This window comes from Strigops habroptila, chromosome 5 (assembly GCF_004027225.2).
Source record: "Strigops habroptila isolate Jane chromosome 5, bStrHab1.2.pri, whole genome shotgun sequence".
Taxonomy (NCBI): domain Eukaryota; kingdom Metazoa; phylum Chordata; class Aves; order Psittaciformes; family Psittacidae; genus Strigops; species Strigops habroptila.
The window spans coordinates 26,966,235-26,982,849 of record NC_044281.2 but is presented as its reverse complement, the minus strand read 5'-3'; the positions used below and the strand labels follow the sequence as shown (position 1 = coordinate 26,982,849).

At 35.4% G+C, this 16,615-nt stretch overlaps 1 protein-coding gene across 29 annotated transcripts in view; it reads left to right on the top strand.

Annotated features, from left to right (window-relative positions):
• KCNMA1 (potassium calcium-activated channel subfamily M alpha 1) overlaps positions 1-16,615 on the top strand; it is a 511,087-nt gene that overhangs the window by 129,699 nt on the left and 364,773 nt on the right. For all 29 annotated transcript variants that reach the window (XR_003991383.1, XR_003991382.1, XM_030485710.1 and 26 more), the window contains one exon: positions 854-1,018. Coding sequence is in view for 27 of the 29 variants with exons in the window: in XM_030485710.1 (XP_030341570.1) it covers positions 854-1,018 (165 nt within the window). In the remaining 2 variants the exon portion in view is untranslated. The remainder of the gene's footprint in view (positions 1-853; positions 1,019-16,615) is intronic.

The window sequence follows — 16,615 nt, the reverse complement described above, 5'->3', positions numbered from 1 at the left end:
CCATGTTGGCTGTCACCAACCACCTCGTTGTTTTTCATGTGCCTTAGCATGTTTTCCAGGAGAATCTGCTCCAAGATTTTGCCAGGCACAGAGGTGAGACTGACTGGTCTGTAGTTCCCTGGGTCTTCCATATTTCCCTTCTTGAAAATGGGGGTTATGTTACCCTTCTTCCAGTCATCGGGAACTTCACCTGACTGCCAGGATTTTTCAAATATGATGGACAGTGGTTTAGCAACTTCATTCGCCAGCTCCTTCAGGACCCGCGGATGGATTTCATCAGGTCTCATGGACTTGTGCACGTTCAGGTTCTTAAGATGGTCTTGAACCTGATCCTCTCCTACAGAGGGCCTAAGGTCTTCATTTTCACAGTCCCTGCATTTGCTTTCCAAGACTTTCATGGTGTGGTCAGAGCATTTGGTGGTGAAGATGGAGGCAAAGAAGTCATTAAGAACCTCAGCCTTCTCCAAATCCATGGTAGCCAGTTCTCTTGATAGCTTCTGGAGAGGGCCCACATTGTCCCTAGTCTGTCTTTTATTTGCTACGTATCTATAGAATCCTTTCCTGTTATCTGCTATATCCCTTGCCAAACTTATTTCTAGCTGGGCCTTAGCTGTGTTTTTAAGATATAATGTTAAGAAGAGTATTATTATCTAGTTGTCAGTATGGAAGCTCATAGAACATTTCTATTTCTATTATTTCTAAAGAGATGTGGCCAAGTAGGTGCTTAATTTCATCTAGTGGGAATCCAGGATGGCTGATTTGTTTTTTTCACAGTATTTCATAGCCACAGCTGTTCACCGACTTTCATTGTGAAATTGCTTAAGATTAACTAACCCAAATGCTTACTTTGCAGGAGGCCCAGAAGATCAATGGTGGTGGAGATACGCAGGCAGATGGGGCCTGCAAACCAACAGATGAAAAAGAGGAGAATGTGGCAGCAGAAGTGGGATGGATGACCTCCGTGAAGGATTGGGCAGGAGTCATGATATCTGCCCAGACATTAACTGGCAGAGTACTTGTAAGTTTTCTATGATTTTCTATGTTCTTATTTTAAAGAACAGTTTTTTAACAAACATTGTATCCCAGCAGATGTGGATTGGTTTGTTGCATCAGTTCTGAGTCAATCCCAATTTTCTCTTTTGGAAGTAAAATAGCAGACTAATTCCCACTGCAAGAGAGAAGCAGAGGCAGCAAGTAAGAAAAATTGACTTCCAGCCCAACCTGCAGACTATTTCAGTATTCCGACACCATGATTTTGAACTTAGCTACCAACACTGAGTTTAGTAATTTCATATTATGAGGTAAAACTATCGGTCTGTTTTGTGTGGAAGCAAAATTGTGCTAGCAAAAATGGAAGCCAACTGGAAAATAGGTACAGTGTTTTGAAATGTAGGTAGTGGTCAGAACTGTAAAGCAAAGACAAGTTTGAAATTAGCTATGCGATGAGATTTGTGATACGTTCAATGGATTAGTGATGATTTTATGTTTTCTTGATCTTTTTCTTAATTAACTTAGGAAATCCTTCACGCATGTGAACAGTTATGTAGTAAAGAGAGACAGAAATCAGATATTGATAACGTGGTTTAACTTTCCACTGAAAAAACTTAATTTGAATATGATTATTTTATAGCCTTGTCAAATCATACTTAATTGCCAAGTGTTTTCTGTGGAGTTCACTGCATTAAATAGTGTCTCCTGTGTGGTTTTGATTAGTTTCCTTGTTAGAATGCACGTACTTACAAACTAACAGCTAAAGTGATTTAAATCCAATTTAAAACTCCTAAAAATCCCAGTGGGACTTTGGAACTAGTTTGGGTTAAACTGAAAGCAGAATGTGTGTCCTTGATTGTTTGCTTTGGTGAAGGGATATTTTACTGTGAGTCATTTCTGGTCTGTACAGTAATTATCTGGACAGGGGAAGGCAAAGGATGGAAAATAAAAGAATATGCACCTCCCAATCAAGTCTTTTACAGTGAAAAGTTGAGGTGGCTCAATTGCTACAGCCTAGTTTAATTCTGCAAGAATATTATTTTGATTATTTTTTCCTGAAAATACCTTTTGCCCATTTCCTAATGTTAAATGTTGTTTTATCAATAGCTTGAAAGCATGCTCCATTGCTGCAACTGTATGTCTTCTATGTAAAAGTGACTTATTCATCATCTAATGAAAAGCAACATATTGATCTTTTGCATGTTTTCCTGACATCTTCAGCATTAAAATGGCAAATCTTAAGAGCCACGCTTCTTATTCCTATTTAAGGTATGAAGGCTAGAAATCACCCAAACCCATAGTCCTATGCTACCAGCTTTACAATCAGAAATTGGCCTGTGTTGTTTTTACTGAGGTGTATATGAGCACAAATGCAAACAATCAAGATCAAATCCTAAAATATTGAAGACATTTTACTGTGTATGATACTGGGAGAACTTACTCAATTCCATTTGATGACTTGGGTATTTCTTTTGGGTGTGGAGTATTTTTTTGTTGGTTCCCCTCCCCCTCCCCCTTAGAATTCAACCTTGCATCTTATAAGGGACTAGTTTATTTCCAGAGTTTTTGTAGAGAGCTGGCCAACATCATTGAGTCAGATTATTTCTGAGGGTATATTTATATTCTTTTCAAGATATAACAGCAGGTATTGTACACATCTGGACTCATCAATATGAGTAACCATCTGAGAAATAAGTAGTATATACAGTCAGTTAATTTTGTTCAGCTTAGAAAAGAAGGTGCATTTATTTTAATATAGCACTCATCAGTTTCAGGATTTGAATTGATAGGATGTAAATTTTGGAGGACCATTTCCAGTATGAACATTGACTGTTCATTTTAATTTTACTTTCTGGTTATATTTGCTAAAGGTTAACTGCTTCAATGAACATTTGTGCTAGAGAGAATATTCACATAATTTGAAGATAAGATGTAGCTAAGTTAAGTCAATATTTTTATCAAAGTATATTTTTTGAAAATACTACAACTTACTCATGAATTCCTACTAATGTAACACAGCCTGTTCCTACCAGCTATTATATTTCTGAATCAGTGTGGATTTTTCTTTTTTTTCTGTGAAGAATGAACTGGTGATATTACAGAGGTAGGAAATACAAATTTCAGTATGAGATATCTGCAGCTAAAGGAATGATAGATTTTTATATTCTGAGAATTTAAATTAAAATCGATCTTATACATCCAATCTTTACAAAAGAAGTTTTAAAAGTGGTCCGCTGAAAATGGTCTTGGGAAAAGAGTTATAATTGATATTCATTTCAGCATAGTCACCTGAAAGCTGTTGTGTAACTGCTGCCTGGGTTTGACAAGTGCAAGAGACAAATTACCAAAGCGTTGAGCAGATACCAGTGTAAAGTAGAATTTTATTTGTGTTTTCTGCTCATGGAAAAAACTCTCATCATTATTCCTACCTGGACAGTAATTTTCTCCAAAGAGAATCTTAGTGGAATGTCAAGTGTTTGTGGAACCGAAATTGAATATTTTTTAGACTTCTCTCTACTGAAGTCTGTAACCATATCTTTGACATGTCCGGACAAGCTTTTATTTCTTCCCCAGTAACCTTATAAAACAAGTTGCTAATTTATCAGATCAGTTTGTCCAGGTGCTTTGTGAGTGTTGGAACAAATATTTTATATACTTGCTGCTCCTCTGGTTACCTCTTTAAACTTCATGGCTACCGACAGGTGAAGAAATTAAAAGCCAACAGTATGGAAAATACAGGACAAAATTTATTTTTAAAGGTCACAGCTTCACATCTGTGCAGTTGTAGTACAAAATTGGTACATTTCCATTAACATAGGACCATTTACCTGATTCTTTTGTGAAATCAAACATTTCTCTTTAGACAATAGATGCAAATCAGTAGGCAACCTTTAAAATGCAGACTGGAAGGCCATCTTCAACACTGCAGCTGTAGAACTAATTGAAAATGTAACTTTTTTTTTTGTAGTTTGAAGATAATTTTGGAAAAGATATATTTCAAATGATGTGTTTGCATCTACTGGAAAGAAAGGCATGTTGCTTGTTATTCAGAATCCGATTATTCATGTCACTGGGGACAGTTAGTGAAATGATTTAAGTCATTCCTGAGAACCATAGAGGTTCTGAAATCTTTGAAACAGATGATTCCCCTCCACACTAGTTTTCTTAAAAACATTTAATTCATTGGTGGTTGTGGGAGAGGGAAGAGTTCTGTAAGTGAAATAATCATCTTAGTCTCCTCTCCCATTCCATTGATAAAAGAGGAAGAATTATGTTTAAAGAGTAAACAAAGAGAGAAGAAATTAAAACCTTCTCAAACCTTGAAATATTTTGCTTTTGACTTCAATTAAATGTTCTGTTTCAAATAAAAATTAATCAATCTGTTTAAGTATCTGAAACTTTCTGTAAAACCTGTGATGGATGCCTGGGCCTGCCAGCAGTGTTTGCTGTGAATTGTGGAAAAAACCCAGGCTTGTCATTTAAATTTTGGCAGTAATTTTTGCATATACATGTTAGAGCTAACTAAGTGAAGCCAAAGATATGGGTATAGTGCAAATTAATCTATGTATACACAAAAAAGTCTCATGCATTCTCTGTGGAAGTGATTCTGAACACTGGAAGAATCACCTGTCTCCCTGTCACAAAAGCGTTTCATACTGGTGCTCTTACGTAAAACTCAATGTTGTTTGCACCTACACTTTCTTACTTTTTTGGAGCACAGAAGAGTTAATGCTGCCAGTTTAATCTCCTTAGAGTATTTTGGTATTAGTTCTAACAGAGAACCGTTAGGAAACAGATTTCCATTTTTTCAGTCTCTAGGAGTAGTTTTCATTTTGTTAAAGAGAGAATTTTACTCTTTTTTTGTTTGTTTTTGTTTTGTTTTTTTTGTTTGTTTACTTTGTTTTGCTGGGGAAGGAGCATCCTGAGAAACAAGAATGGGATATTTACTTGAGAAATAATTAACCCATTTTGAAATCAATTTTGGAAAGTTTTTCAGAACATTTGACCATCCGTTGTTTTATCATTATGTCAACTGAGTGTCTCATAGCATGTGATTCTTGTCTATTAATGACAGCAAGATGAGATGGAATAGACGTAAGAGTGGCATGCGCATGAAATTGTGCTAATATTGCGTCCTTACTGTTTTAGGAGCTAAATTCTACACTTGACATTTCAGAATTGGTTTATGCACAAAGGAATAGTCACACTTCTCAGTTTTGTCTGAAGGGCAGCCTTTGGAGGAAGATGTTTGCAGAGCATGATCCAGAATGTCATTCAGTTAGAAACCCTTTTGGTTTACTGAAGTAGGGGAGAAAACTGAGCTGGCTAGGTGTGGTGCATACAGTTCTGTAGTCAGAATATTCTTCTCTCCTCATTCTTTAGGTTTTAAAAGCACGACTGGAACATAATGCTCTTGGTGGCACAACATTTGAAAATGTGACATTTGCTCTTAAAGAACATAGATGAGAATTTTACATACTGTTTAAAAATGTGTCCATATTAAATTGCATAAGCACATGATTTAAGAACATGCTAATTGAACTAGTGCAGTTCTGTTTGCAATTGATGTTGAGTGGCATAAATATAATAACAATAAAAGGTAGCAGTGTACTTCAAAGTAAATCAGTATTTCCCTGAACAGATTTTAAGTCTTACATAATGCTGTAGATGGTGGAAATATCAGGTAAAAATTTGTGAGGTGAGTTTCTCAAAGAACAGTCAGACACATTCACAATAAATCTGAAGAAGCAGGAAATTAAAGGTGTTTATGAACTGATTTTGGTTCCTGAAATGAATTTTTTTTTAACCATTTGAGTAAGAAGAGACTTCCTTAATTAGGTAAACTGTTTAATATGTAAGAGGAAGTCATATATATATTGTTGAAGTTACCACAGTTCAATCTGTGGACAGTCCTTTAAACTGACAAAGAAAAATCAAAATTTCAATTGCAAATCCAGGAGATAAAATGGTGGAGCAAATTGTTTGTTCCATTTTTAACATGAACTGTAAACACATAGCAGAGATATAAGTTTTTTTGTACTTTGTGCTAAGCACTATATGATGGTTTTGCCTACTGCCTTGACTCTCAGAGTACCTAAAGGAAGCAGTCAGAAACAGGCAAATTTCTGTTAAAATGGAGTGTGTAAGGCTTTGCTTTTTAATCACTACATGATGAAAATGTCTTTTAGACTGGCAGCATTGAAAGAAAGAGAAGAAAAGCTCTTTTTGGGGGTTAGGGCCGAAGAAAAGAGGAGATGGCAATTAGTGGCAGTAGTATGTTAAGTTATTACTATGTTGTTTAATTAGAAGATTGTTTAGATTCCTTTCTTAATGTCCTTAACTCTTACTAACTACACTGAGAAATCTGAAGATGAGGAAGTGGTGTATGAAGGTGCTTTCTTAAATTAAAAAGTTCCTGTATGTTCCTCAGTATACATAAAAATGAAGTAGAAATTTTCTGTAAGATAATTTGCTTGAAATGTGTAATTTTGTTGCTACATTTTCTTCATCTATCAAAAAAATAAAGCAGTCGTTTTTTTCCGCAGTTCTGACTGTCCTACATGTTCAAAGGTTGAAAAATGCGAGTCTTTCTTACAAACGTTTTGGTAAGATAGAACAGAGTTTTGAAGTTAATAATAAAACCTGGGACTAGCTTGGGACTTATGACCTTACTTGACAATGGTTCTTATTCTCCAGTGTTTATACATTACAGCTTCTGAGAAATTGGTGTCAGAACTTTAGAACCATCCAGTGAGTAGAGAGTGCATTAAATGTTTACTATGAGAAGATTTGGAGCCTTGACTTCTGAAGAACTGTTAAAAATACCGGAAGGCCTCATTGCTCATTCAGGGAAAGATAAGAGTGACGTCTTTCTGTGACTCTATAAAAATGGAAGCCTTCAGGTTTTCTAATCACAGGTTGATTGTAAGTACATGTGGTACTGAAAGGCAACTGATTTGCGGAACTGTTGCTCAAACAAACATTCTAAAGTGTGAGTCAGTTATTTTTACTTACATGAGATGTAGGTTTCATCCATAAGTATGTCATAAAGAGGAGATTAATTAAAAATAGTATCAATTAAGAGTACCCTACAGGGAAAACAAACATGCATGAAGCAATGGTATTAAAATTATTGATTGTTGGATGTTCTTTTGTATGTTTTTGTTCATTTGTTTGTTTTTTTTTTTTTTTTTTAAGTTTGTGTTCAGGTGAATTGTTTGAGAACTAGTGGAGTGTTTGGGAAAAATACAAGTAAGGAAAACAAATGGATTTTTAGATATATAAGTAATTATAGTAGATTTTCCTGGGAAAAATGTAAGAATGCTACATATACTGTGTGGTGGGTTGGGGGTTTTTTTTGGTTTTGGTTTTTTTTTTCCCTGAAGGAGAGGACTCAAATTCTTGTAACATTGAGGGGGGAAAAAAAACCCTCCACCACCTCTTGCAATAAGTTACAGTTGCCTAGTAGCCAAAATGAAATTTAGCAGCACAGAAATTATGTGGAGTTTCTCCCTACTTCCAAAGGCAGTAGCGGTTCTTTTGTGACTTTAATGAGAATAGGTGCTCAAAGGATAATTTGGTACACCTGACAGATATGAATTTGGAGAGGACAGGTACATTTGTTATACGTACAGATATTTCAACAGAGTTCTTGACAATATCAGCTATTTTACTAGATTTGCAAAGCAGGAAGGAGAAATCTTGAGCAACCTTGAGTATGCAACATCTCAGAATTTGAATATGGAGTTTAACAAGCTTTCTCAAGGATAAAACGAGCTCATAAATTTTCTTTCCCTTGCGGGACCCTGTCATCCTGGTGCTATCTTGCAACCAATCTTCTTGTGGAACCAACTTACCTATTTTTGTTCTTAGGATGCAGTTAATCTGAATAGGACTTTATTTAGAATAAAATGTATTAATTGACTTGACAATAGAAATTGAATGTTTTCTTCAGTGATTTAGTCTTTTATGCTCAGAATATCCCAAGCCTTTTACAAATTAAACCTGACATCAGTTTTTCAGCAGTGAAGCATGTGCATTCTTGGAGAACAGGATTTGTTTTGTAGGGTATTGGTTATGACATTATAATTTTTCTTGGGTATTTAAGGAAAGTTTAATGTGGCCTATAAACTCCTCTAGTGAGGCAAAAATAACTAGTGCCATATTTTCCCTTGTATTGCTCTCTAGGTTTCTGAACTAGAGCAGGGAGGCTTTCTCAGCCACCAGGTCTGACTGCACAGGCAGGAACCACAGGGATGTTCCATGTCCTCAGTGGTTTGGGTTATATCTTTGTTAGTTTGTTTTGGTTGAATTTTTTTTAAATGTGTTTGTTGAACCAAGACCCATATCAATACTTGTTTTCATAAGCAAGTAAAATAGTTCACAAAAATTAAAGAAAATTGGAGTTTCTCATCATGCGGTTGCAAGATTCCAAGAGATACACTACAGTCTCAGTACAAGGTTTACTGTCATCCTGTTTCAGATTAGAGAGCATACTTTTTTATTCTACTTGGTGATGAACCTGCTTCCAATTCCTAGCATAAAAATAATACTTTTCCCAACTGTTTGGGACTGTTAAATATTTCAGGGACATTATAATGATTAGAAGTTATCTAACTTCATTAGCCATTAATTTACTTTTCTACATGTCCCTGAAGAACAATAAGTAGCTGTTAATAAATTAAGTATATAACTGTTTTTATGGCAGATGACTCTTTTATGGATTAAGTAAAATACAAAAGAGCTGATGACAACCTTGAAGTGTAAAAATTAGTAACACACTCATATCCATGGCAGCAAGTATGTGGCAGATGAACTTCAGTGTGTAGAAAAGCAGGGCCGTGTATCAAGGGGAAAAAAAATCTAAACCACACTTACCTGATTGTGAAGCCAGAACTGGTAGACATAGCTGAGGAAAGATTTTGGCATTATTATGGATAGTTTTCTGAAATAATTCACTGACTGGATATCATCAAGAACAAGACAGATGATGGTTTTGCTACTTAAATCTTTATATACCCACATCTTAAGTACTGTGTGAAATCCTTATTTTTGTATCTTGAGTGACATAATAAAGGACAAAGAAAGGCAATAAAAGCAATAAAGGTGCAAAACAGCTGCCTTAAGTGAAAAATTGCTGGGAGTTCTGAGTTTGGAGAAAAGGCCGGTGTGGAATATCGTCAGCATTCACAAAAGACATTGGTGCATAATGTACGCCAAACTTATTAGCCAGAAGCAAAAAACAGGGATGACTTATGAAAGTTGTTAGAGATCAACTTAAGAGAGTTTTTTTTTAAAGTGGATTTTTTTTTTTTTTTTTTATTAACATGTGGATCAGTCAATGGATATTTTAATTAATTTAATTTTTGTAAAGGGAGACTGTGTGGACAGTGTCAAGAGGTAAACTGCACTGGACAAATGTGCAACAGATACCAAACAGCTATTACAGAGTATGGAAAGGGGTAATCTCCCAGAATACCTATTCCAAAGACTCTATGAGTGGAATGAACTGCAGAAAATTACTATTCTTTCCTGTTCATCCTAAAAAACATCTCTTATTAACATGGTCAGAGGTTTGTCTCTGAACTGGCTCTGGAGGGCATTTTTTATGGCTTGCAGTCATACCTTCTAATTGCTAGATCAAAAGTTGATTAGATTAATAGAGAAAGGAGACATCTGCCAAGCCTGAAAGGAGTGATAGGGAAGCATCTTACCTTTAATACATAGTTTTTTCCTGAATCTTCTTTATTTATCAGTATATACATTTTCAAATCTGTGTAGCTTCATTTTTTTTTTTTTTTTTTAGGTATTCTGAAATGGAAAGAGCTGTGTATGCATTTTAGATTATATATTATTACCTCTGCGTAAAAGTTCCCTTTTCCTCACCCTGGTCAACAAATAAGAGAAATGCTGTAAAGACTAAATGGCATAGCCTTCTCAAGTTAGGACATTTGTATAAGACACAAAGGTGCTGAGAGTGTACCTTTCAGTGTGTTGGTCTAACTGCTCAGACCCGTTCATTGCAATTTTTCAAAGATTATAAACTGCCTGCAGATGTTTTTTATTTACATACTCTTCATGGGGAATAGTTTGGATTCCTCTCCTCTCTATTGAGAAATGGACTTTTAAAAGTTATTTTTAATCTTTCATAGGCCTTGGCGGCACATAAATGGATCCAAGGGATGTGTGCTAGATTGCTTTAATCTCTTGTGACAATGATGTGGGCTATTTCCAGGGTTTCCATAGGAATAGGAACAATGCTTCTCCATTCGAGTTCATGAGATAATGATAATGGAATAGAGTAGGAAGCGTTGGGTAAGTCTTGCTGGTTTCTATGGTAACTGCAGATAGTTTAAATTCAGTTTATGCATTTTCTTTTTCAGAATATTTATTTATTATTGAGAGTAGCAAGGATTGTTTTGCGGGTTTTTTGCTTTGGATCAAAGGGTGGGCTTCTGCCTAAAGTCCTATGAGAAAGTTCTGTTAGTGTACATGTTTCTTTAGCACTGAACTATTCAATTCTGCAATGTAGCTGTAGCATTTCTGGTTGTCACTACACCTTTAAAATAGCCACCTTGTGTTTTGTGAAACTGCTGTAATTTCAGTGAATCTTGAAGAAAAAACCCAAACGCTTAGTGGTTAAACTAAAGTAACAAATACAAGAACATGCTAATTTCTCAGTGTGAAGCAATATCTAAGACCAAGAAATTACTTTATTATCAGCTATGAGATCGAAATATGGCAAGAAAGGTGGCTGACTTGAATTCTTTCACCATCTGCTTGCTTTTAGTGTTAACATATACCAATCTTAAACCTTCTTTTCTGTTCAGTCTCCCATGAAGTATACGGTTAATCAAACATAAACACTATTTTTTCTCTTCAATCTTACCAGTTTTAAATACTGCTAAATGGAAATGGGTTAGATGAGCATAAGGTAGATGTACATGCTAGAATCAAACCAAGAAAAGGATAAAATTATGTTTCATAGAAGGATGAGGTGAACTATGCTGAGAACTGGACTTAACTTGGATTCTTAGCTCAGAAAGTGGAGAAACAGAAAATTAAGTGTATTCATCACACATACAAGTAATAAATATTTAATCTTAATTAAAATTGCCATTTTTTAAAAGCCTTCTTATCTTAAGCCAGATCTCAGTGTAGTCTAATATGTGCAGTTTATGTGGTGTTTCAGTCAGCTTATAGCTGCTGCTGTGGGGGTTACCTACTGTAAAGTTATCTTCAGAAATTGTGCTGCAGTGACTTCTGTGAGCTCCAGGTGGATGGTCATGCATGTAGAATCTATTCTGATCTTATAATAAAGCATGCAACTTTTCCTACAGTGGGAATAAATATACACTGCTAACATCTTTGACATCTACCACTTCCTTTTTTTTTTTTTTCCCTAAATTAAGGTTTCTGTGGCATTCTATCGTTAAAATGAAGAAGAGTAAGCACATTTAAAAATCATATTGTGTCAGGTTTTGAATGGTATGATTATTTGGAGAAAGTCAAGGGCATGGTTAGTATTCAGACAGTTTATAGCAAAACTGGCTTAGGGAAACTGCTATTGTAGAGGGTGACTTTTGTTATATGAGTCTTTATTGTTGAAAAATATTTGTAAGACTGTATCACTATATTAGCATAAAATGTAAGTTAGGAAAAGTTCTTGCTACTTTATTAGATATACAGCTAGAAGGAAAATATGTAAATACAGAAATGTTCTTTCTGATAATGCTGTGTTGCATCCTCATGACAAGAGTGCGGTGCAGAGGAAATTCACCTTCCACCTGGGCTGCTGACAATAGTCAGATATCAAACAAAAGATACAGACACAACTGTTGCAAATAGAGTGTATTTGCAAAACTCACCAGAGGAGACAGATTGTTTCCCCTTAAGGCATTTACTTTGTTCCCATGTAAAGGGCTGCTCCGATGATGACAGTTGGTAATGTTGTTTGTTTAATATTTTTTCTCATTTCATTTAGAGTATTTGTGCTCGTAGTCAAATCACTGATGTTATAATGCGTATTTTTAAAGTTAAGTCTGAATATCTTTTTATACTCCTTTGCCATCAATGGTTTGTCCATGCCTTCTAATGAGCTGTAGAACCACTGACTATGGCCATGGAGAGAGGGGCTCACAAAACTTCCTTAATTGTGGGTATAGAATGGAAGAGGAAACATAGTCTTCCTCTATTTCTAGTCCAGACTTCAAACAAATCTCATTTCAAGCAGTGTAATTTTTACTGCTTAGAATGGGGATACCACATTAGGATCTAAGGTGAAATGTGGAACCTGATCCTGTCTTGCATAGGCAGATACTCTTCACTTCATGCAAACTAAGCCTTCCAGTTCTGTCAGATGCCCACAGTCCTCTCATTGAAAAACCTGCAACTCCTACATACTGTTAAATAACCAATTTATGCCTGCCAGGGTAAAATCTAGCAAAAATTACTTCTGTAGAGATGAGTAGATTTAGTGAGGCATCTGATTGTTGTGATACACAAAATGTTATACTGTCATAAGCCTGCTGCAGAGGATAGCAAAATGCTAAGGTTTTGCATGGAGATGCACTATTTTCTTTGCTATTGTCAGCTGTTATATTTCATCCCATAACATGCATTCTGAAGGTACTGAATGTACCTTGAGAAAGTATAGCCTGTATCTTGGTAACAAGTGAGAATATATCGTCTGTATTTCTGTGTAAATGCAAAATGTTTCCATCATCTTTGTGAGCTGTCAGATTTTATAATTTGTCCTTTTTATTCTGTTCTTCAGGAAAAGGAAGGAATTCTGGCCTTGTGGCTTTGGTTGCCTCGGTTTTGATTTTTAAATCTATCCTACCCAAATAATCTAAGGTTAAACCTTTCAAGGAGAATTTTGAACTGAAAGAATCAACAGAGCACAGCAGGTGATCTCTATGTGTTTTGGGTGTCATTAGACTGGACAGGGTTGCAAGCTACTGTTTTTACTCCATGCTGCAGTTTAGCAACCATGCATATGTAAACAGAGCCTGACACAATCAGTTCTTTTGTTTTAGCTAAGTAAGAGAATTCTACATTCTGCTCTAAGCAATGTAAACACAACTGAACTGTCACTTTCTCCTACCCCTCAAAGCCTGACTATGGAAACCCATAACAGGTATGAAAAGATTGATTCAGCAGGATCTTAATTGAATATGATGGCAGTTTGCTTACATTCATTTTTTTTTCAACGCTTCAGGTTTTCTTGTTCTCTACAAAGGCCTGAGCAAATTTTGTCATTGATACGTACACATAAAGATTTGCTTCAGTGAATGTGATCAAGCTGCCCTCTCTCAGACTAGATTTTAGAATCCTTTTCTGCTATACTTAAAGGATTGTAAAATATTTTCAAAAATATTGAGGTACATGCAAATCAGAAGTTCTTCCGTATTACAAAACAGCAATGTAAATCAGCATATTGAACATAAAAGGTGTGCATGTCACACTAACAGAAAGATGTTTGGAAACCTGAAGATCTTTTTCTATCAAACTCTAGAAACTGTTGTAGTGAAAGCTCCTTTTAGATGGCTTTTTCAGATTTGCCTTGTTTTCTCTCATCGTAAATATGACAAAGTTGGTTTGCGTGAGTAGTTTGATCATTTTCAGTTTGCTGTTGTAGAAGGCTGTGAAAAGCAACTAAGAAAACCAAGTCAGCAGTTTATGGGTTTACAGTTGATATTTGGTGTTTGTAAGTACAATAGAAAATTTTTAGGGGTCTCCAGACTGGAAAAGATTGTCAGCCACTGACTTAATCCATTGGAGGAGTTAGTTGGGCAGAAAACTCTCTTCTTTATGAAGACATCAGCTAGAGGATGTACAACAGATGATACAGTCCACAACAGTAGCTCTTAATTTTCTAAGCATTTTCTGTCACCCTGGAAAAATAATGTGAGCAATGTGATTCAGTAAATTGAGCATAGAACTAGAAGTTTGACATGGTTTCTGTTCGCAGTATATCAGTAACTTAGGCGATTTTGAACATATAACTAAACTTGCTATTCTCCCTTTTTTTCTGTGCAAGCTATGAATTGAAAATAATTACCCATGCTTGCAGATATTATTGAAATCAGCTTTTACAAAGTACTGAAATCAAGAATTTACTTTATTTAGCTGAATTTTCTTCTAACTCTTTCAATGCACTTTTTCCGGTCCAGAATACATTTCCATCCTACACAGATAAATCCACTTAGTATTATGAAAAATATATTATGTCCTATTTATATAAATATGTATATCCATACACATATATTTATATGTATATATATATGAATTATTTTTACTTCTATATTTTGCAGTTGAAGGTGGTGTATGTATCAAAATATTTTTTGACTCTACAGGCTGTTTTCCTTAGTGGTTTTATTATGTACTTCTGCTTTTTTCTGTCTTTTGGGCCTGATAGGTGCAGACAGATAAACAATCTGAATTTTTCCTTGCCATTCAGCCCATTAGACTTATTATGTATTCTCTTGGAAAGAGCCTTGGGCATCAACACTAGTTGCTCATGGTCTCTTTATAGCTGATGGCTCTTGATAGGAAAAACCTATTTTTTAATGATGCAGTTCACTTCCGTATCCAAACCCACTGTTTTTCTTCTACAAAGGAAAAGCCTGCCTATGTGAGATTTCTTATTTCTTTTAAGAGAATGTACCTTGTGGTAAAAAAATAAACAAACAAAAAAAAAACTTAATCTGGTTTTATAGAACTTAAGTTGTATTACTAGTTAAGAATTAATCACAGGAGTTAACTCACTGATGTGGAATTATTGGAATAAGCAGAAACTGAAGTTTAAAAACTTTGGTTTGCCACAAAGTAAGCATTGGATTGAGAGAGACTTCAGCTTGGTTAGTTAAGAATATTGACATTAGATGCTTGCACACATAAGGGAATTCTCTGTTGTCTTTTTGATTATTTGAGGAATAGGAATTTGTGAAAAGTTTCAAATATAAATATTAATTTTTGTTGGACTTTTGGAACTAGCATGCTAATTATAATCAGCTTTATTACCTGCTATTAGATCTCATTTACAGGTACAATGATGAGTGTATAGGAATCCTCCTTCCCATTTTATTTTAAATAAAAGATTTAAATAAAGATTTCAAATTACAGCAACATCTGACTCAGCATGAGTATTGGCATTTCAGTGTTATCTTTAGGTATTTATAAATTTACCTGTATAGAAGGTAAAAATATACTACAATTAGCATAAAGTATGTTCACTGCAAAATAGGCATCATAATTTGATGTGGTTTACAAGGTTAGGATATCAAGAATAGCAGGCTTTTTTTAAACAATTATGCTGTTATGGTCAGGAAGTTCCGTAGGTTTAATCAGTAACAGAGAAAGCATAGAAAAAACAGTTTAAGACATTGATGAAATACATATTTGTTTGACCAATAGAATTTTGAAACCATTGAGAGCTAAACCGATCAGTTTTCAACACTTTCTGTAGTGTAATGTGTTACAGTGGAATGCACCTTAACGCTGCCTTGGTCTCCCAGAAGAAAAATAGAGGGGAAGTATTTTAGAAATATATACAGTAGTCAGTTCCAAGTGGTGTGGGTTTTGTTGGGTTTTGTTTGTTACTGTTTGTTTGGTTTTGTTTATTTGTTTTTTTTGTGTGTGTGTGGTGGGGGTTTATGATGGGGGTGTTATATAGCAATCTCTTTAAATTAGGCATCACTGTTTGATATTGTTGGATTCAGATTCCAAGATTCCCAAGCTTTCTTCAGCAAATAATGCCAGCCTGAGGATTTAATATGTAATTGCCACTAAAATAACCTACAAGAGAATTTTGTTAGCCATATAGAAAGCCTTGTGTTTACTGTATGGGAGGTTGGTATTGAGACTATATTTCTCTAGACTTGTACATTATTCTTTAGGAATATTTCAACCAGTCTGCTTCTGTCAGATTAACTACTTCATGTTTATTGTAAAATTGGCCTTTTAACTTACTAGTTTTTCTTATCTTAAATCTGTAATGGATGAGTAAATTAGCAGCAGGGATTGTTGTTTTAAACACTACTCCACAAAAGCATGATTCCTATAAATGTTGGCTTATCTGTACTTCAGGTGAGCTGGTTGAGAGAGGAGAAAGGGAGCTGCTTGTCAAGGAAACTTTTTGTAGGGGATTCTAATCCACTTCAGAAAATAATCAAAGTTGTCTTTAACTGAAAGGCAAGAGCTGGATAGTCACTATTTTGCGGGAGATAAACGGACAGCAGGACAACCAATATGATTAAATGCTGACACTTTATTAAGCCCAGATAGCTGTTTATATATTCTCTCTGAGTGTCCACGCGGACCTTATACAATCCTAATTGGTTGAGCTTAACGAGACACACGCATAGATACAGCTTATGATTGGCTAAAGCTTTCAGTTCACGCGAAGGCCTTACAAGTCCTTAAGTTTGCCAAGTTTTGCATTCCACATCCGGGAGTTGTTCTTCTTGAGCCAACTTTCTCATTCTGCCCCCACAAGTGTTCTTTAGATGACCTTGATGCCAGGCCATGAGACCTCACTCAAACTCTTGCTATTGACATGAGTCCTGGATCGCTCATGTGTCCATTTTGTTCCAAGTGGCCCTCCACACTATTTTACTATTTC